This window comes from Vicia villosa, linkage group LG2 (genome assembly GCF_029867415.1).
Source record: "Vicia villosa cultivar HV-30 ecotype Madison, WI linkage group LG2, Vvil1.0, whole genome shotgun sequence".
NCBI classification, from domain to species: domain Eukaryota; kingdom Viridiplantae; phylum Streptophyta; class Magnoliopsida; order Fabales; family Fabaceae; genus Vicia; species Vicia villosa.
The window spans coordinates 123,636,683-123,659,293 of NC_081181.1; the positions used below are offsets into that span (position 1 = coordinate 123,636,683).

The window sequence follows — 22,611 nt, forward strand, 5'->3', positions numbered from 1 at the left end:
GTTTGGGAGATAAAAAAAGTTATATTTTCTCAAGTGATTGATAAGGTGTGGAAAAAGGTTAAGGGATGGAAGGAAAAAGTGCTCTCTAGGGCGGGGAAGGAGGTGTTAATCAAATATGTGGCTCAAGCGATACCAACGTATGTTATGGGATGTTTTAAACTTCCTGAAGCCTGCTATAAAGAGATTGAGTCGCTCATGGCTAGATTTTGGTGGGGTTCCTCCAAAGAAGAGAAGAAGATCCATTGGGTAAGTTGGTCCAAGTTGTCAAAAGCAACAAATTTGGGAGGTTTAGGTTTTTGGGCTATTAGTGACTTTAATACGAGTTTGCTTGGGAAGCACTATTGAAGGCTCATGATTGACAGTTCTTCCCTTCTTGAACGAGTGTTTAAAATTCGTTACTACCCTAGAACCTCGATCAGTGAAGCCACATTGGGATTTAATCTCATCTATGCCTCGAGGAGTATTCTTGGAGCCAAAGATGTGGTGGAGTTAGGGAGCAGATGGAGAATAGGAAATGGTATAAAAGTAGATATCTTAAAGGATTAGTGGCTGCCGGCTGAAACTGGTTTCAAGATGTTAGGACCAGTAAGAGGCATCGAACCTGGAACCACTGTCAGAGAGTTAATCGATGATGACCTTCGCTGTTAGAAGCGAGACTTCATATCTAACTGCTTTACTCCAGCGATTTGTTCTCAAATTTGCATCATACCTCTCTCTTGGAATAACATGGAAGACTCTCTCATCTGGAATTATGAGAAGGATGGAAATTTCTCTGTGCGATTTACGTACCACCTTCTACGGAAAAAGAGAGAGGCTAGCATTTCGGGACCTTCTAGTCACTCTCAGGGGAGAATTTGGAAGAGAATCTGAAAAGCTCCTGTCCATACCAGGATTCGGAACTTTCTTTGGCGGCCGGTTAATAATGTTCTTCCCACGCGTGAAAATTTGGTTAAAAAAGGTGTTAAGACTACTCCAGAGTGCCCTATTTGTCATGAGAGAGATGAAACCGTTGATCATCTCTTCTTCCATTGTGTTCTTAGCAAACAGGTTTGGTTCTTATCTCCCTCGGGCCTAAGAATTGATGCCATTTCAAGTGTGGATTGGTGGCTGGAAAAAAATTTGGTTGATGGTGATCCTTTCGGTTCTCAATTATTCTGTGTGACTTTGTGGAAAATCTGGAACCATAGGAAAATGGTTGTTTTAATAATTGCTGGTTTCTTCCCCAAGTAATTGCAGAAGAAGCTAATGCCTGGCTGTTCGAGTTCAACAAATTAAAACCCTTTTTGAGCTCTACTCAACGGTAACAGACTCTGATGAATGAGGGTGATGATAGTAAAAGTCTGGTTAGAATTTTTGTGGATGCTGGAGTTTTTTTATGATGGCACCACTGCTATGGGGTATGTCATGAAAAGCTATGAGAAAGGGATCTTCTACTCTGCAACTAAAAGACTAGTGATGGAGGCAGACCCCACTGTGGCAGAAGCGTATGCAGTCAGATGGGCGCTTAGCATAGCAAAGGATCTCAAGCTCTGAAATATGTTAATTCTCTCGGATGCCCTTAATGTAGTTGATAGTTTAAATCTAATTTCTGTTAATGTTGTGCTAGAACCTTTTGTTGTGGACTGTTTGGATTTGTTGAAACAGTTTTCTGTTGCTACTGTAGAAGAAGATATATATATATATATATATATATATATATATATATATATATATATATATATATATATATATATATAGAACAAATTTTGGTTCTACATCTTTGAAATAGTTTGGTTCTACATAATTTTAATAAGAACATCTGTGCTCCCTAATCAATTATTTGTGTTACAAAAAATCTGAAGCAATTAATAGTGAGTCTCTCATAAGTAGAAGGCTGCATTGAGGGAAGCTTATAAGAAAAAGATACTCTGAATATATCAAAATGCTTCTAAAGAGAGATTTACAAGAATAAGAAGTTTTGAAGAAGATCATGTTCTGATAGTCTATGCAACAAGATCTCCAAGATCAAGAAAGTGAGGCTGTCAATCGCTCAGATTTTGACTGTGATTTCACAGAAGCAGAAGTTCTAATAATACTCTACTATGAAAACGCTTCTTGCACCAAACGCTGATGTAATACTCTGATATATGATATTCTGATGTCTCAAGTTCTGATACTGTGTTCCGTTACAAGCTATTAAATTCAAGATTCTCCAGCAACAACTGAAACTTTATTATTACGGACAGAATCAGTATTTTTGGAAAGAACTTAAAGCGCATTCCATCATCCTTCCAAAATAAGAAAACATGTCTCAACGGATCAAAAAGTTTCACTTTATATAAAGAAGACATCTTTGAAGAAATGTATAGTGAATTCCCTCGTGCAAAAATTCAAAAGCTCCCAAAATCTTGTTTATTCTATAGTCTCTTAATTTTTATATTGTGTTATAATTTTGTGTAAACATCACAGTTGTGATATAGCTTCTTAGAAGCAAATTGTAAACACACTTAGATTTTGTTTTGAATTTGTGTTCCTTGAGAAACCGGGTTGTGGTTGATCTCAAGAAGACTTTGATGGTTGTCATTGTGAAAGTTGTTGTAATCAAGTTTTGATTAGTGGATTAAGACCTCAAAAGAGAGAGACAAAATTACCTTGGCGGGTGGACTGGAGTAGTTTAAGTTCAAACGAACCAGAATAACAAAACGCGTCTTTTAATTTTTATTTAATTAAAAACCCAATCCAACCCCCTTTATTGCATTTTTCGAACCTTCATATATATATATATATATATATGATATATATATATATATATATATATATATATATATATATATATATATATATATATATAGAGAGAGAGAGAGAGAGAGAGAGAGAGAGAGAGAGAGAGAGAGAGAGAGAGAGAGAGAGAGAGAGAGAGAGAGAGAGAGAGAGAGAGAGAGAGAGAGAGAGAGGGGAGGGGGGGGGAGAATTCTAACAAACTTTCTGGCTCAAAACAAAAAATGGTTACAAATTAGTTTCTCATTACAGGCTGAAACTTAAAGTTCAGTATTTATAACAGTTTGATACACAAAGACCGACTTGAACTTGAATCAACCTAGGAGATCGTTTGGCAAAATTGTGTTGCTAAAAATATTTTTATTCTCCTAGAATCAAATTATTAATAGAATTCCTACTTAGTAAGACCCCTAATCAATTCCAACCATATTAGAATTACTCGTTAATGGTTGATCAAATTTGATAGATTCACCCTCTGGTTATTTTGATAAATGGTTAATTAATTGTGTCGCTAAAGATATGATCAAATTTGATAGATTCACACCCTCTAATCCAAATTTGATATGTTCAATAACAATTTTTTTAGCGACACTATTTGGAGTCTGGGAAAAAAATTTACACCCTGTTTTTATTAATTTTACACACTGTTTCTACTAATTTTGCCATTGATTTTGTCCAAAAAATTTACACCCTGTTTTTACTAATTTTGTCTAAAAATATTAATTTTTCCCTTGGTGTTGTCTAAAAATCGACTATTAGGTGAAAAATATACAATGAAAGAAGGGGTTGAGTCCGAACGCGTGCCCGGGCTGACTGAGCTGAAAATCAGCTCATGACTATCGTTTTTTTTTTGATAAGCAAATTGGATTATAATAACAAGCACTAGGGGTGCTTAACCCAAACAAGGTTACAATAAAGAAAAGGAAACAAGGGGGGCATCAAACCCAAAACCGGATGCAACCGGAAAATCCAATCACACCCAAACCATTCCTACAAAAACGGTCTCAGATTGACACACCAATCCGGCTAAAGAATTGTGTCATTCACCTTAAAAAAAATCATGAACCATTCCCAAGAAAAGAATTTAATAAAACCCAATCCATCGAACTTAGACAAAACCAACCCATTAAAAATCACCTCATTCCTACATTTCCATATAGTCCAACAAAAAATTAATCCAAAGAACCAACCCACATCTAAATTAAAATGCGACTTACAATAGTCATCCAAGCCAAAAAGCCGCTCCAAAATTGTTCCGGACGGAATGATTTCATCCAAGTGGAGCCAAAGAAACAACTTATGCCACCAATCTTTAGCAATGTCGCAATGAAGAAAAAGATGATCTAAATCCTCTTGAGTCCAACCGCACAAAGAACACATCAACATACTAGGATCTAAAAGAATTCCACGTTTAGCTAATTCAACTTTCGAAGCTAGTCTATTCCAAATCAATCTCCAACCAAAAATATGAATGTGACTAGGCACCTTTGACTTCCATAAACGAGAAAAAGCTAAGCTAACCGAATTGTTCAACGGAGGTGTCAAAGAGTCAAAAGACAAAATGGAATCATAAGCATTACTCACCGTGAAACCGGAATTATTACGCCACCAAACAAAAGAATCCTCATTCATCTTACAAGGTTGAGTCCGTGGGGACGTTTTACCATAGCCATGTAAATTTCGTTCAATTCCGACAACTTTCTTTTTTGACGCTCATTTTGATTTGTACCGATTTCGTTTCCGATACACTTGTTCATGCATGGTTTGACTTGTATAGATTGTAAGCTTATTAATAGTGTACTAATGTGCTTTACTTTGTTTGATACATGTTCAATGGCTTCAGATAAAGATGCTCCACCTGCAAACTCACAAGAAAACTCACAAGAAAGAGATGCTCCGGATACAAATGCTCCACCTGATACTGAAGCAAAAGAAGTTGCACGAGGCATCACGATTATGAAGGGAATCATACGACATAGAGACCAAGGATTAGTATACCCTTTGGAATGGAATTCTGAAAACCAACCAATTGGTCCTAATTCTGCAAAGTTGACAAGTTACATTGGTACACTTGTTCGTATGCATATTCCAATCTCCGTAGCTAAATGGAATATGAAGAGTGACGACTTGGATAATAAAAAAAAGGCGATTTGGGAAGAGCTTCAGGTATATACCATATATGGTTGTTGTTATTATATTGACGATAAATTGTTTACATTACTTATACTAACACACTATGCGTATGTTTTTTTGCAGAGGACCTTTGACATACCAGATGAGCGTAGAAAGTACATACTTAGTTTGGCCGGAAAAAGATATAGAGGGTGGAAAGCTTTTTTGACAAATAACTATCTTAAGGATAAAGATGGAAACTTTCTTGAAGAGGCGCCGGGAAGACCACTAAAGTATAAGATCTTCATTGATGAAGAAGATTGGGTTAAGTTTGTAAATCAAAGAGATGAAGCTTTTCGGAAAAGGAGTGTCACAAATAGCGCGAGAGCGTCAAAACCCGCATATCCATACAAAAAAGGGCGTATGGGATATGCACGCTTGGAGGATAAAATTGTAAGTAAATAGAAATGCGTTTTAATTAATTGTCTAAATGTGTTTTATTTGACGATTTTGCGATTTGTGTCAATGCATAGTTGGAGGAGTCTAAAAGTGAGGAAACCTCACTTCCTGTACATGTGTTGTGGAGGGAAGCTCGGGTGGGCAAGAATCAAGCCGTCGATCCCGAAGTTCAGAGAGTGTATACTGAATGTGTAAGTATAATACTGTGTCTTTATTTAAATCAAATGTTTTTTAATATATAAATGATTTTTTATCTCCACTAATAATTATTGAAATATAAATGAATTACAGGAGACCTTGTCGCAATCGGTGTCCACCGGTGAGGATCATGATGATAGGAGCGTACTTAGTAGAGCCCTACATGCTCCTGAGTATCCCGGTCGGGTGAGGGGTAAGGGTCATGGTGTGACTCCAACCTCTTATTACAAGAATCCTAGGAGAAGAAATCCTTCAAATGAAGAAGTGTTGCAAAAGTTGGCGGAATTGCAAGCACAAGTCTCTGCATTGCAAAGAGATAAAGATTTGTATATGAGAGAAAAGTGCAATACTGCATCGGTGAGAGAAACTAGTGATAAAGCTAGTTTCAACGGTCAAAGAAAATTTCCCGAGGTATTTCTTACAAATTGTTCTATTTCCTTACAAATTGTTCTATTTTGTTAACGATAATGACTTTATATTTACTATTGGTTTAGGGCATTTCTTCTTGCCAACTATTCTTATCGGCACCGTGTTATCGCCTAGTTGGCAAGGGAAAAGTGCACAACACTGTGGGAGATTTACTTCACCATAGACCGCTCCCGGATGGACACCTGAAAGTATCGGTGGATGTTGTAGTAGATCATGATGCGATGCTACCGGTACCTGACTTGGTCTCAGAGACGACATTGCTGCGAGATGCAATAGGATCATTTGTTGCATGGCCCTCGGAGCTCATTGTCATTAGTGATGAGGTATATTGAAAACGATTAAGAAATCATTTAGTTTTCGAATGTCAATTCTAAACCGTTTATTAACTATTTTTTACATTTTAATTTTAGATTGCTCCTATAAAACCCGCAAATAAGGGTAAAGGGATTTTACAGGAGGAGGAGTCTGTTGCATCACTAAAAGAGGTACATTTAAAGTGTTAATAATTAATCTGAATCTAAATCTGCATGATTTTATATTTTACCTAACTTATATGATTTTTAGGCATCCGCTCGGGAGTCACAACAAGTGACGCAGCAAGTTCGTACCGTACCACCCACTGGTCCTCCGAAGCCAGCGGGAAAAAAAGGCGGTGCTTTTGTGCCTCGGTACCGGTCGACGCTCGCAACAATGGTTGATATGTCCGATTTGAAGGACGGTGCTTTACGTGAAATCGTTATGGATGAGAGTGTCTTCGGTATTGAATTCAAGTCACTTATTACACTTGATGACTTGGAGGAGATTTTTAAGCATGATCAATTAGGCGTCAATAACATGCACTCATACATGCGGTAATATTCCCTCATCCGATATATTATTTAATTAGTCCCACAATATAATTTATTTACACATTTCAATGAAAATAATCTAATGTTTATTATGTTTTTATTTAAGGTTGTTGTATGACAGAGTGTTGCGCGGGACTCCGTTGTCTAACAGATTCCGTTTCGTGTCTTCCGCCCACTGCAGCGGAATGGCAATTGCTTCGGAACGGGAATCAGTTAGACAGCGATTAGTCGATAGATTCATGTCCACCGGCAACACAGAATGTCTGCATCTTTGGGCGTATAATACCCGACCAGTAGGGTTAGTTTCTCATTCTTTGTTCATCTAATCTCTGTTTCTTTTGTGTATAGCAAAATTTTCATATAACCTATTGTTTTTATTTATAGAGCACACTGGTTGCTGCTTGCTATCAACCCTATAAGGGAAGTCGTGTATTATCTGAATTCGGTAAACGGTGAATGGACCAATTATCAGGCCATGAAGGACATCGTTGATTTGTAAGTGGGATCGTTCTAAATATATATTCGTGTATATTTATATATATATTTACTTATTTGTGGGATTGATCTAAACATATGCTTTTATATATTTGTTAATTAGATCAATACAAGTGTTCCGAAGTCAACGGGACGCACAGGTATCCCGAACTAAATCTAGCAACATTACTTGTATCCAAGTGCAGGTACATTATTTTTCACAATGTTGCTTATAATATATTTATGCTACTTGATAAAACAATGCACAACTATAGAATCTTATTTGTTTTTCTATGTAGTGTCCGCAACAGCGAAACAGTTACGATTGCGGATACTTTGTATTGAGGTATATAAAAGAAATCCTTCAGGCAAATCAATTAGAGATTCCGCTCACGGTATGAATTTATAACTTAAGATAATTTCATATAACTTATTACATTTAACTAAATGTATCATTCATATTTTTTTTTGTTTTGTAGTACCTTGACGAATTCCGTGCCGCTACATACCCGAAACTTAAGTTGGAAGAAATAAAAGAGGATTTGAGTCATTTTTATATTAAGCACTTTTTCATGTAGGATTTGTGTCGATTTACTTACAATTTTATATAACATTATTGATGTTGTAATATATGATGTATATATATAATTTTGGATATTATTTTGGTATATATATTGTCTTACTGATGGCTGAAATAATATCGTCGAAAATAAATTACAGGTCGAAAATAAATTACAGGTCGAAAATATTACAGGTCGACTGGGAGGATTAAATTACAGGCTGCACATTAAAAAACCTCACAAACCTACTAAAGCGCTTCTTAGTAAAAGCGCTGCCAAAGATTAATAAAAAAGAATTAAAAAAAAAAAACGCAACATACGAAAGCGCTTCTGTAAAAGCGCTCTTATAGGGTGGGCTTTAAGAGCGCTTTTTCCTAAAAAAGCGCTCTTAAAGGCCACCCTATAAGAGCGCTTTTCCAAAAGCGCTTTCGTATGTTGCTTTTTTTTTTTTTTTAACTCTCACAGGGGGGGCTATAAGAGCGCTTTTCTGGAAAAAGCGCTCTTAAAGGGGGGCCTACGAGAGCGCTTTTTCCAGGAAAACGCTCTTATAGGGGGACCTACGAGAGCGCTTTTTCCAGAAAAGCGCTCTTATAGGGGGGGCCTACCAGAGCGCTTTTAGAAGCGCTTTTGTAGGCTACGCCAGCGCAGCCTTTAACAGCGCTTTTAAGCGCTCTTAAAGCCCAAAAAAAGCGCTCTTGTAGGGCTTCCTTGTTGTAGTGGGAGCAAGAAGAATCACCAAATCAAAAAATTGAGTCGCGGCTACCCCGTTTTCCATATCACAATTGAAATTAAACGACCAATTCCAAGTTTCTCCATTCCAACTACCCATATCGGCCACCTTTACGTGCGGATTATCCGTCATAGTAACTAAATCCGGAAAAAGAGTTCCAAGCGGTATTGTACCGAACCAAGTGTCAAACCAAAATTCCAAAAAAGAGCCCTTTCCAAGTTTGAAGGAAATGGACGCTTTAAACCAATTTGATGAAGGATCCAAGTCCACACATCCAACCGCACAAAGGTCCTTCCACCAAATTGATACTTTGTCACGCACCCGGAAAGAGGGCTCCTTTAACATTGCTCTTCTAATATCTCCGTACCTACAAAAAAGAACTTTAGTCCATAAAGAGGTCTCCGCATTCAAAATGCGCCATTTCCATTTACTAAGAAGCGCGCAATTGAATTTTCCACAATGCTTCACACCAAGCCCTCCTTGTTTTTTTGGAAGACAAACGGTATCCCAACTAATCCAATTTATCCTCTTCTTGTCTTCGTCACCACCACTACAACGCGCAAGGCTTTTAAAAGCGCTTTTTTTGGCCTTTAACAGCGCTTTAAAGCGCTGCCAAAGCCAGCGCTGGCATAGGCTACGAAAGCGCTTTTAAAAGCGCTCTGGTAGGCCCCCCTATAAGAGCGCTTTTCTGGAAAAAGCGCTCTTGTAGGCCCCCCTTTAAGAGCGCTTTTCAAGAAAAAGCGCTCTGGTAGGCACCCCTATAAGAGCGCTTTTTTCAAAAGCGCTTTCGTATGTTGCGTTTTTTTTTTTTATGCTTTTTATTATTTCTAAACCTGCACTTTTGGCAGCAATATTTTAGAACCTGTAATTTACTATTTTTTGGCAGTATTTTTTCATGAACCTATAATTTATCATTTCAAATCGATATATACCATTATAATCGATATCGATTATATACAAAAAAGTATTATATTATATACCATTAATGTAAATCAAAATACATATATACATATTTATAAACCAAAACAACTAAACCAATTCACATATTTCTAAACCAAAACAACTAAATGGGAAACAACTTCCGAGTTCTTATGCAACCAATGTACGCTTCCTGTATTATCTGGAGCTATGTTGTATTGATGCTTTAGTGGAGAACCAGTAGTCACCTGAGCTATGTTGTATTGTGTCACAGAATATGAATCAAATAACTGTACCCCGAACGATCCTGCCACAGAAGACTTAGCTTCGGGGTACATTACTTGATTCTTATTCTGTGGAACATAATCGGCAGGGGCACATTGTGTTCTATCCTTTACCAGTCCATCCACTGTTTGAAGCTCAACCTACAATAGAAAAACGTGATTATTTACACAACATTCACATTCTCAATATTTTCTCTATCAACCAAAAATTTCCTCATCTCCGAACAAAAGACAAAATAGTTAATAAAAATAGTGCTATACCAGAACAGAAACCAATTTATAAGAAATCAATTAACAACCACATGCACATAAAAATAGTTTTTGATAAAAGAACAAGTCAATTGAGCCAACAACCAAAAACCCTAAAAAAAATCAGCCGTAGAGCCGTAGAGCCAACAACCAAAAACCCTAAAAAAAATTCTGTTCATCATCTTCGAAAAACCTCTCCAGAAACTGTAAATACATTGTTCATATTCATCCAACAACAATCACAATACACAGCCGCAAACACTAACCAAAACCCTAATTGTTCATCTTTCTCATACACGCAAACCATTCATCAGAAACAAAACCATTCACAAATCATCATCAAACATAACCAGACAAACATTCATCAAACCCAAACATTTGTTCATCACTTTCCTAATCAAACAAACCCTTCAGAAATTTGAGAGAGGAAGAGAGAATAAGAAATAAACTCAGAAAGGTCTCACCCGGTTTTGGTTTGTAGATTCAGAATCGAAACCGAACTCAGCAACAACACGAACCTCAACTCACCATAAACTCGTGTGTTTTGGATCTGAAAGGAAGAAGAACGGCGGAGGTTGCTCGTGGTGGCTGGCGACGGAGGGACGAACGGTGGTGGCTGGCGACGGAGGGACGAACGGTGGTGGCTGTGGCTGGCGACGACGAAGGGTTTTTCGGTTGCAGAGAAAGTGAGAAACAGTAATAAAAAGAAAACGAAAGAGAGAAAGTGAGAAAGTGAAAGCGTGTTTTTGTTTTTAACTTTTACTAATAAAGGCTACTAAAGCGCTTCTGAAAAGCGCTCTCATAGCCTGGTCTATACCAGCGCTTTTTAGCAAAAAGCGCTCTCATTAAACCCCCCTATAGCAGCACTTTGAAAAGCGCTCTCATACCCCCCCCCCCCTTACCAAAGCGCTTTTCAAAAGCGCTCTCATACCCCCCCTTACCAAAGCGCTTTTCAAAAGCGCTCTCATACACCCCCCTACCACAGCGCTTTTCAGAAGCGCTCTCATACCCCCCCCCCCCCCTTTAAGAGCGCTTTTTTAGCGTGTTTTTTTATTTTGTTTTTAGTGCAACCTATAAGAGCGCTTTTTACTAGAAGCGCTTTAGTAGGGGTGCTGTTAAAGATTAAATTTGGCGTAGTGCACCCCAAAGAAAAGAACGTTGGATCGCAATGATCTCATTAATAATGGACTTCGGTGCCTTATAGAAAGAAAACAAGAAAATAGGAATGCTCGATAAGATGGAGTTTAAGAGAACAACCCTCCCACCAATTGAGAGTTGTTTATTATGCCAATTCCCGATTCTCCTACGAATTCTTGAAACAAGCGGTCTCCACATGTCACATCTTCTAGGATTAAAACCTACCGAAATGCCGAGAAACACAAAGGCCGACGAACCAATCACACAATTTAGAAAAGATGCTCCAGCTTGAACAAATTCCGGAAGGAGATTGACACCAAAAAGCCTACTCTTATTCGTATTATTTTGTTTAATACACTTGTTATTGTAGCATTAGAAACTTCCTGCCTCTTTCCCCTGTTCTCACCTACATATATAGGATATTTTAAGAAGTAAATATATTTTTAATAGCGGGATAAGGAGAAAGAATAGGAAAAGTAATTTCACTATATTTTTTTCCAAGACGACCAGAGCTTATCACAAGAATATTTTTTTTGTGGGGCGATAGCTTTGAAAAGACAAATTACCTATATTTTTTTTTAATCTCGAGCGAAAGACGAGCAAAGGGGGAGAGAGCTCTAATATATTTTTATTTTTGGGTATATTTGGAGTTGTTTACAATAATGATTGAGGATTTTATGTCTTTATCTAAATGTCATCGCGAGAACGGAGTGTTCATATTCTTACTTCTTCATTTATCATAATCTCTATTGATGGTTAGATTACGCCTTAAATTTCTCCATTCTATATCATAATTTTGTTTGTAAAACATTGAATCCAATTATTTTTTAAGATTGTTTTTACAGTTATAAGAAATGCTAGCACTTAGATATTTATAACTTACAGTTATTTAATTTAGTTCAAATTCTACCTGCCCATATGAACAATAAATCTGATCCCCTATAGAGAATGAATCTATTACCGCATTTAAACCTCATCATCAATTGCCCTAAACCTGCGCACCCCATGCATGCAACTGTGTCCAATACATCATCTTCATAGGCAAACCGCAAACATAGATCACATGATATATTTTCTTGTTTTAAAATCAAGAAAATTAATACTAATTTACAGTATTGCTCCACTAGAAATAAATATATAATAATAGGTTATTATTGCATAGATGTTCAACTTCCATTACATAGATTCAAAATCCAGAAAGCACAACAATCAAAAGCAACAAACCAAAACTACAAACAAAGTGCATAGTATGTATGATGAAATTATTGAAATATAAAACCAAAAAAGTTAAACAATCTTTGCACCATCACTCAATTCTCTCCGATTTCTTCCTCATCATCAGATGAAGGTAATTTGTTCAAATCAAAACCTTTGTTTCTTCCCTCCTCATTTTGTTCATCATCCACTGCAGGTGGTGCCGGTTCATTTCTCCTATTCCTACTCTCTGATGGGGCTGAGGACCCCGGTGGTGGTTCAAGTGCTGCTTCAGATGAGGCTGGTTGGTTCCTCCTTTTTCTAGCACTGTCGCCGCCAGCAGAAGACCCTTCCTCCGCTCCAAGGGATTGGTTTAGATCCATCACAAGTCCTCTTACAACATGTTGTACTTCTTCATCATCGACCTGATTACCACCATCACCTAAAAACAATTAACCACAAAAGAAAAAACACATTCATATAATGTTCTATTAATCCGACAATAATATTAAAACACCACATGACATTATAATAATCTTAAACATACTTTCAAATAAATATTTATTATAAAACTATAGTTAGGTTTTAGTCATATATATGTGTATATATATACCCTCAGCCGCAGCCGCAGGCACTTGTGGTGATTCAAAAGTAGGTGGCGGAAAAAAACCACGGTGTCGGCGTTCGGGATGTTTTCTCATATGTCCAAACGCTGCCTTCCATGTCGCAAACTGTCTATTGCATTCTGGACAAGTAGGAGTTCCTCGAGGAGGGTCTTTCACTTGATTACTTTTTCTTTTCTTCGAACCCGAACCCTTAGTTCTACCACCAACAGCACCACCACTCCTCATCACAGGCACATTTGCTCCGTCCGCAGTAACAGCGATCGCCACAGGCCTAGAAGCACTACCATCTTGGGCTCCACCGTCTTTGTTACCACCATCACCTCCTTCATTTCCATCATCACCCGCAGTTAAGTCAGCCCAAACTTCTTCCGCTGTTTTCATGATAACATTTTCAGAAGAACCCTCAGGGATAGGGTTTGTTTCAGTGGGGGTGTTATCATGTTCAGAGGGAGGGTGTGGAGGGGAAACCGGGGGAGAGTTGTTTGGGGTAGAAGTTGCTGTGTTCTTGGAAGAATCCATTCTGATAATGATGATGAAGTGATGATGATGATAATAATAGAGAGGAATGAAAAACAAAGATATGGAGAAATGAGTGAGAATAGTGATAGTGTGAGTATTTATGGTGACGAAAAATGGAGGATCATGAAAACGTTACAAAAGAAATCATAAAATGCAACCATTTGCGAAACGATGCTTACATGCAAGATTTGATTTTGGTCGTGTCTTTTGGGGGGAAAGGTGGCCATATTCCATGTATACACCATTAATATTAGGGAAATTTGTAAGAAAATAATTAAATCATTACTACTTTACGTTTTTAAATTGGGATATTAAATTTTTCATTTGACTGTACAATAAATTAATTAATTTTTAATTTATGATTTTTCTTTATTTAAAAGTTGTTGACTATATTATGTATCTACAAAATATTATATTTTTACTGAGCATCTATCAAAATCTAGTTTTTTTTAAAGGGCAATCTAGCTTATACAAATAATACATGTTCCATTTTCTCAATAATACTAATAAGCAATCTAGCATATACCATGACTATCTTGAGAAGTATTAAGTTCCTTACCTGGGATTGATTTTAAGCCAAGTTTAAGAGGTCTATGAATTATATGAATCATACGTGAGACTAGTTGAATATGAATCCGACTTTATGCTTTATGCTTTAATTTGATAGTGTTTAATTCTTTTAAGTGTATTTATTTTGTTTGATCTTTGATTTGTTTTTTCTTTTGTGTTAAGGGTTGAATATCCTTTGTATTCTTTTTAATGCATTTTGTTTATAAAAAAAATAAAAAGTATTATACAAATAAATAAATAGAAAAAAAAATTTGACAAAAAATAAATAGAGATTAAAAAATAGATAAATCTAAGACGAGTCTTCAAAATTAGTTTAAAGGTGAATTTTTATATTTTCACTTTATAATAAAAAAAAGAGAGAATATATAAAATATTTTATTGAAATTTATTTAAAACATAAAATTACTTTTAGACCAATCTTTATTAATAGATTGCATTTTTTTTAATAGCAAAGAATATCAAATTATATAAAGTATGATTTACAACCAAGAGCATTAACTATGCACAAGAGAAAATATCTGACTAAACAAATGCTAAGAAAAGAGAAAAGATAAAATCGACCACACTAAAACCAATCGTTAGTTGGTTTAGTGGTGATTGACGCTGAACTTGATAGGGAGAACCACAGTTCGATCCCCCGCCACTGCGATCGGGAGGGGGCTGGAACTACTTGATGCCAGAACTGACCCCCGAACCGGACTAAACCGGTGGTGATAAACAAAAGGTAAATGTGACCACTTGAAAACACAAAGAAGGACAATTGGCCACACAACACACTCCTAAAAGTGGAGGTACTAGAGTAGGTCTCGCTCTCAATCAAGCAAATAAAATCCAGGACTCAGAGTAAGAGCATGAACTCATTTGTTATTTTAAGCAAATATTTGATGTTTAGATGGATAGTTTCAAGAAATTCAAAGATTAGTATTACTTAGTAGTTCCTCAAAATTATGTTTCTCATAGGAGCTTGTGTGGTTTTTCAAAGGGTTCTCATTATTTCCTCCTACTTAAAAATCATCAAGATGTGTGGATAAATTCCCCAAGTATTGGACTTATAATAACTTTTTTTAGACTCCAAAAAAAAATATGTTTATAACTCAGACGATGTGTCCCTGGAAAAAGAAAAATTAAAGACATAGTTCATTGCTTTTTGGAAGGGCCTTTCTTTGTGGACAGGGTTTGAGCCTTCCGATGTGTCAACATCTTAGTAAAGGAGACGATAGTTGAGATACGATTATTGGTGGAAGCAGTTATGTCTTTCAATGTCATATGTAATCCAATTTAATCATTGTTTTTCTTTTGTTTCTTAGATAATATAGATATCATTAATGAGCCAATCAAGCTGCTCATAGGCCTTGGTAAGGTCACTCATCCATCTCGTACTTCAAACCAGTTTTTGGATACAAGTGGACTAACTTAGAAAGAAGTTAGAGAAGAGGACACTGCATAAAACCTTGAGCAACTCGAAAATCAACTCATGGAACATGTGAAAAATGGGACATCTATTCAAATCCAACAATCTTTTGAGGCACAAAGTAAGAAGGCTCATGATCGTTCGGGTAATCATGCTACAAATTGTTCGAAGATACTGCGTGATGATTCTTTAAGGTTTACGAAAAACAAGAGGTCAGTTCAAGGTGGACAAGATCCAAAGAAGTTCACCACAACGATGATGAAAGTCAAATGTTTGGTCGTATGTGGAATGCAAAGTACACTACCTACTTAATCATATCCTAGTCCCACCTTAATAATGCTCATTGTTTTGCTAAAGAAGTGCATGACATATTTATATTATGGGATTATACTTATTTTGCACGTGTTAGTACTATGGTTTTAGGATTGACAACAATTTTGCTAAAACATACTTTATGACAGATGTTGAGCAAGATGTCATAACATATTGACCAAGCTGATACAGCTGAATGTGAATGTTGGATTAAAGACAGATGTTGTGATATGTTGAATCAGAACATCAGTACAAGTTGTTTTAAATCTTGACATATTTGATTTGATTTTGTGATATTTCTTTTAGATATATCTCAATAATTTGTGCAGGTCAAGAGGATTTAATCTGGAACAAGTGATCTAATCTCCAGTTGTACATAAGTTTCTAAAATTGGATATTAAGACAAGTTAGGAAACTTAATGTTATGTTCAAAGATTTAAGGAGATTCTCTGCAGAATTGGTGCAACTCTTAGCTTGCGGATCAAGTAATATTTGGGTGAAGATTTCGAAGCCCATGGACTACTAAGTAGTATTTAAATAGGGGATCTAGACCTAATGTAACCAAGTCTTTCACAATTGTAAAATTAGGGGATGGTTAGAAGTCTTAGGTTTTGAGAGTCTCTTGTGTTTTAAGTCACCCATGTATCTTTTGATACCATATGGTAGACTGATTGTTACTTGACAGTTTGTCAAGTTGTTGTTCTCACTCTTGAAGCTTGTAAGTATAGAGTTAAGTATTATTCTTGGTTGAAGTTTTTAAGTAAGATTAAGTATTGTATTGTATTGGAAGTGTAATGTTCTATTTTGGTTACTAGTGCTGAAGCGGTAAAGCGGAAAGCAAAAAGTAATAGGTATATTTATTACCGAGTGATATAGGTTATATCGTATCGTAGTCCATATAGATTGGCAGAGAAAAACTGCCATTCAACTATCTCACGTTCTAAGTTTCATGATTGGGCGCGGAAAGTAAATTGCGAGAAAAGTAAATAAAAGCAATTAAACAATCTATTGTAGCATAAGAGAATTCATTCAGGAACCGTATTTCTACTCAACCCGTCGAATACTTAAATCTGAAGATCTATCGCTCAACACTCACAATACGCATCAAAATCACCAGGCATCATTCGAAACGCCATATCAGTGTCCATTTCTGAAACACCGACGAAAGCTCAACCATACTATTCACATCAGCGATTTCCCAACCGACACAAACAACACAGAGGCATTAAACTCAATACCCATTACGATTATTTGCCCTAAATCCATATCTGAAATCTAGAAACTAATAGTTATCATTCCTAATAAAGATCTATGATTTCTATTTCTACAACAACACAAATCCAGAGCATTTAAGAAAAAAGATCAAGAGCAACAACAACGATGATTTGTAAAGCAAATATATAAACGATTCCAAGATCAACAAATATACATACAAGAGAGGAAAAATATACATACAAACCCCACCATTGGAATGAGTCACAGGGAAGAAGAAGAACAAATGGAAACTTCTCGTGTTGTCGGCATAATCGAAGACCACCCACGTTCAATCGACATGATGAATCACCCAATAGTGTTACTTGAACCTCTAAACTACAAAGAATGGATCAGAGCTCAACTTTGTCAAAGAAGAGATGATAAAACCCTAAAATAACAAAGCTGACCTATTTATACAAAAGCAGAATTTCACAAAGCGCGCTAAGCGCCCTACAGCGTGCGACGCGCGCTCTCACTTAATGTACCAAACCGATCTAGAGCGTGCGATGCGCCCTCTCTTCTGCCAGAATTTATTCTTTTGCTCCCAGGCCGCGCGACGCACCCACCTGAACGCTACACCAGAACTTTATTCTTTTATTTCAGAACTTGCATTCACAGCCGTGTCTTTGACACTTTATTCCTCAAGGCTCTAAATACGCAAAAACAACTACAAAAAGATACAAAAACTATCAAACGGTATAAAAGTATACGAAATTACAACTATTTACAAAGTAAACGAATTACACAAAAACGGGGAATTATTCAAACGATATTAACAAAAAGTATCGATAAGTGCCACTATTTACAAACACAAAATAACTACATTTTGGCACTTATCAAACCCTCCTCAACTTGAATTTGTTTGTCCTCAAACAAGGCCAAACACCCAAAGAATCAAGCATCAACAAAGTTTGGAAAACGAAACAATTGTACGGTTCAAACAAAAAACGTACGAACAAAGTAAATACTTACCACATTCCTACAACAAAAACATGAAAACAAAACGAATCCTAAGTACAAAAATCATACTAAACATTATAAACCAAACAAGCTCAATCACGAATTACGCCTAGCAAAAACTCATCGGTAGATGAAAAACACCGAAAGGTGAGGACTTTGACACACACCCAACAATCTTGCAAACAAAAGGCAAAATTATGCGTTCATCCAAAAATAATATTAAAAATGCAACACCACGAATCACAAGGGCTTTCAAGGTTGTAATGTGGTTTGGTTAATGATCAAGGGATAAGTCCTAAAGCTAATCGAAACAAAAACTTGCCTAAACCTAAGGGAGTAATTACTTCCACAAAGTTTCAAACAATACAATTCCAATACAACTTTATTCTTCATCACAAGTTGTCAAACCATGACATACTACTTATTAGCACAATTATTACATACTGTTTTTGTTTTTGTTTTTCAAAACTTTTTCTCTTTTTTCTTTCTTTTTCTTTTCCTTATTTTTAACACATTTTTTTCTTCTTTTTCTTTCCACAACCTCATACCAATCACAACATAAGTAGATAAACATCCTCTCCCCAAATTGAATACAACCATCATCATGATATGAATACTCCCTACTTTCTAAGGCAAGGTAAAAATTCACACTATAAATCATAGTGGAGGGTTCAAGAAAACAAAGAATCAACATCCATACATAATTGAAAACCAAACGCTCATAGACAAGCATTAAGCAAAATTAATATGGATGTTGAGAAAAAGGCTCTAAGGAGGTTACTAATGCTCACACACTCACAGGGTGAATTGATATTTGGCTATGGTAGTTGTGCTCAAAATTAAACAAGTGCCTTAATCACTTTCGTGCATTCACAAAATCAATCCAAACGAAAGATTAAACATAATAATATCCAGTTAAAATAAGAAATGTCGGTCTCTCGCATATATACACAATGGGAAGCCACCTCACATTTATGGTAAAAAGGGAAAACTAATTGTGATTCAAGTCATGAGCAAGTTATGCAAAAAGAATGAGTAATATGAAATTTATACAAACGAAAAGTCTCCTAAACATGTTATGCTACAGAAAGCGATAAACGAGTACCTTGCTACGTAAAAATTTGAACAATCATTACCGCACAACCGACATGTTGAATCAATCAAAATTGAAGAATTACCAAATGCGACTCCAGGTAATCAGGCCAAAATTTGAGTCTAAACAACAACAAAAGAATTAAAATTATAACTATAAAATACAATACTCTAAACCCTTGGTGTAAGTGGGAAAAAGGCGAGTCGAGTGAACCATTAAAAAGAGTTCACTGGCCAAAAGCTACAGGGCACGCAACACGCGGCCAAGCGCGCGAAGCGCGCTACACCAGAAAAACAAAACCAGTCTAAAAAACCAGAATTTCCAGTGCAACCTCCACTTAACACTTAAACTACTCATTTACAGAAAATTAAACAGAAAAACATACAACCGTTGGGGTGCCTCCCAACAAGCGCTCGTTTTACGTCTTTAGCTCGACACCTTTATTGTGCACCGTAGTAGCTTCTTCTACGATACGGCAACGCTCTCGCCTCAATGCAACTTAAAGAAAATATCCTAACCACACACTTGAACAAACGTTATGAAACAATACAATTTACAACAAAACTTAAACAACACAAACGTACACATACTCAAACAATAAGAAAAACACAATTTACAACGGAATGGTGAAATTGACTAAACAAGTTGAAAAGTGAAGATATGTAATTTAAGAGCTAATCCGAGTTCAACTAGTTTAGTTAGCTCACCAAAAAAATTGAAGTATAATTATAAACAAATATACAAGTATGAGTCTATGCACAAAATATACGATATACACATAATTACGAAACTTAAAATGCGAAACCATTGCAATACGATTAATCTCAAAACCAATCCCCGGCAACGGCGCCATTTTGCTGAAATGGTAAAGTGGCAAGCAAAAAGTAATAGGTATATTTATTACCATGTGATATAGGTTATATGGTATCGTAGTCCACACAGATTAGTAGAAAAAAACTGTCGTTCAACTATCTCACGTTCTAAGTTTTATGATTGGGTGCGGAAAGTAAATTGCGGGAAAAGTAAATAAAAGCAATTAAACAATCTCTTGTAGATTAAGAGAATTCATTCTTGAATCGTATTTCTACTCAACCTGTCGAATACTTAAATCTGAAGATCTATCGCTCAACACTCACAATACGCATCAAAATCACCATGCATCATTCGAAACGCCTCATCCGTGTCCATTTCTGAAACACCGATGAAAGCTCAACAATACTATTCACATCAGCGATCTATGATTCCTAATAGTTATCATTCCTAATCAATATCTATGATTTCTATTTCTACAACAATACAAATCCAGAGCATTTAAGCAAAAAGATCAAGAACAACAACAATGATGATTTGTAAAGCAAATATATAAACGATCCTAAGATCAATAAATATACATACAAGAGAGGAAAAATATACATACAAACCCCACCATTGGAATGGGTCACAGGGAAGAAGAAGAACAAATGGAAACTTCTCGTGTTGTCCGCACAATCAGAGACCACCCGCGTTCAATCGACATGATGAACCACCCAATAGTGTTGCTTGAACCTCTAAACTACAAAGAATGTATCAGAGCTAAAATTTGTCAAAGAAGAGATGATAAAACCCTAAAATAACTAAGCTGACGTATTTATACAAAAACAAAATTTAGCAGAGCGCGCTAAGAACCCTACAGCGTGCGACGCGCGCTCTCACTTAATGTACGAAACCGACCTAGAGCGTGCGATGCGCCCTAAGTCCGTGCGACGCGCCCTCTCTTCTGCCAGAATTTATTCTTTTGCTCCCAGGCCGCGCGACGCGCCCACCTGTGCGTGTAGCGCGCTACACCAGAACTTTATTCTTTTATTTCAAAACTTGCGTTCGCAGTCACAGCCGTGTCATTGACACTTTATTCCTCAAGGCTCAGAATACGTAGAAACACCTACAAAAAGATACAAAAACTATCAAACGGTATAAAAGTATACGAAATTGCAACTATTTACAAAGTAAACGAATTACACAAAAACGGGGAATTATTCAAACGGTATTAACAAATAGTATCGATAAGTGCCACTATTTACAAACACAAAATAACTATATTTTGGCACTTATCAACTAGTCAATGGGATTGTGATTAGTTTTATCATTGGGATTGTGACTTGTTTTGAAACATTAATTGGGATTGAGACTGTTTTATTACTGCGGTGATTGGTTGTAGGAAGTGAGAGGGGGCACTACGCCAAATGTTACATTTAGCAGCGCAGCTACGACAGCGCTTTTGAGAGAAAGCGCTGCTATAGCTTTCACTAAAGACAACAATATAAAACAAGGGGAATAAAGCGCTGGTATATGGGGGACCTACGAAAGCGCTTTTAAAAAGCGCTGGTAAATGGGGGACCTACGAAAGCGCTTTTAAAAAGCGCTGGTATAGGCTGGTCTACAAAAGCGCTTTATAGAAGCGCTGGTATAGGGTAGTCTACGAAAGCGCTTTCAAAAGCGCTGCTATAGGGATATCCTACGAAAGCGCTTTTCTCTTAAAAAGCGCTGGTATAAGGGGTGTTACTAAAGCGCTTTTCAAAAGCGCTGTCGTAGCTATTATAAAATTAAATTAATTAAACTAATGAACAGGATAACACGTTTTGCCCCAAATTTCTCAGTCTCTCTTCTTCTCCTCGCGTACGACCTGAAGCCCTAACCACCCTCATCACTGTTTCCGACCGTTCCCCTCTGTCACTCCGCCACGACATTCATCTTCAATCGCAGCTCTCCGACCGTCCCTCCCCCTCTGGTTCGCCGTCTCAGTCGCTGGTTCCCCGTTCTCAGCAGCTGGTTCGCCGTCCCTCCGCCTCTGCTGTGTCGACATTTTTATCTCCATTTTTGTTCAAATCAGGTTTGACAAATTTCTTGATTGCAAATATTTTGTCATTGGATTTGGAAGCATACTTTTCAATTGTGAATCTGAATGAATTTGGTATTACATGAATGCTTTGAATCAATGAATTGGTGTAGGTTTTGTTGAAAAATTAAGTCACATTTTCTTTTGGATTTCTTCTACCTGGTGTTGTTTATGGCTTATAGAGCTACTGTCCTTACTAGAGTTAATTGGCTTATATAGCTACTGTCCTTACTAGGGTCTATGGCATATGTTTTGATACATTATTTTGATACATTGTTTTGATACATTGTTTTGATACATTGTTTTGATACATTATTTTGATACATTGTTTTGCTCTGTTTGAAGACAAAAGAGGTTTAGTCACAACAACTTACAAATTATTATAGGTTTTTGAGTGAAGATAATTTGAGTGATTGTAGGTTATGTTGTGTGTAAATACAACACGACACCGACAAATTAGTGAAGATATTTTGAGTGCTATCTTATTGATTATTAAGATTTAATAGTATCCTTTGAAATTAACGATAGAATAACATTCTTATTTAGATTTTTCCAACTAACATGTATATAAATATTGTTCACATCTTTTCATTGTTAATGAGAAATATTCAATATTCAAGTAAAAAGAAATTAATATCATTGATG

At 36.4% G+C, this 22,611-nt stretch overlaps 2 protein-coding genes across 2 annotated transcripts; both read right to left on the bottom strand.

Annotated features, from left to right (window-relative positions):
* Positions 1 to 3,890: 3,890 nt before the first annotated feature.
* LOC131649923 (uncharacterized) lies at positions 3,891 to 4,389 on the bottom strand. Its single transcript, XM_058919660.1, has 2 exons — positions 3,948 to 4,389; positions 3,891 to 3,901 (listed from the first exon to the last, which is right to left on the bottom strand). The coding sequence occupies exons 1-2, from the start codon at positions 4,387 to 4,389 to the stop codon at positions 3,891 to 3,893; spliced, it is 453 nt and encodes a 150-aa protein (XP_058775643.1).
* A 7,945-nt stretch (positions 4,390 to 12,334) lies between these two features.
* Positions 12,335 to 13,581, bottom strand: LOC131646726 (uncharacterized). The gene is made up of 2 exons (XM_058916695.1): positions 12,963 to 13,581; positions 12,335 to 12,791 (listed from the first exon to the last, which is right to left on the bottom strand). Exons 1-2 carry the CDS (start codon positions 13,492 to 13,494, stop codon positions 12,466 to 12,468), a joined length of 858 nt encoding a protein of 285 aa, XP_058772678.1. The 5' UTR covers positions 13,495 to 13,581; the 3' UTR covers positions 12,335 to 12,465.
* Positions 13,582 to 22,611: the final 9,030 nt, after the last annotated feature.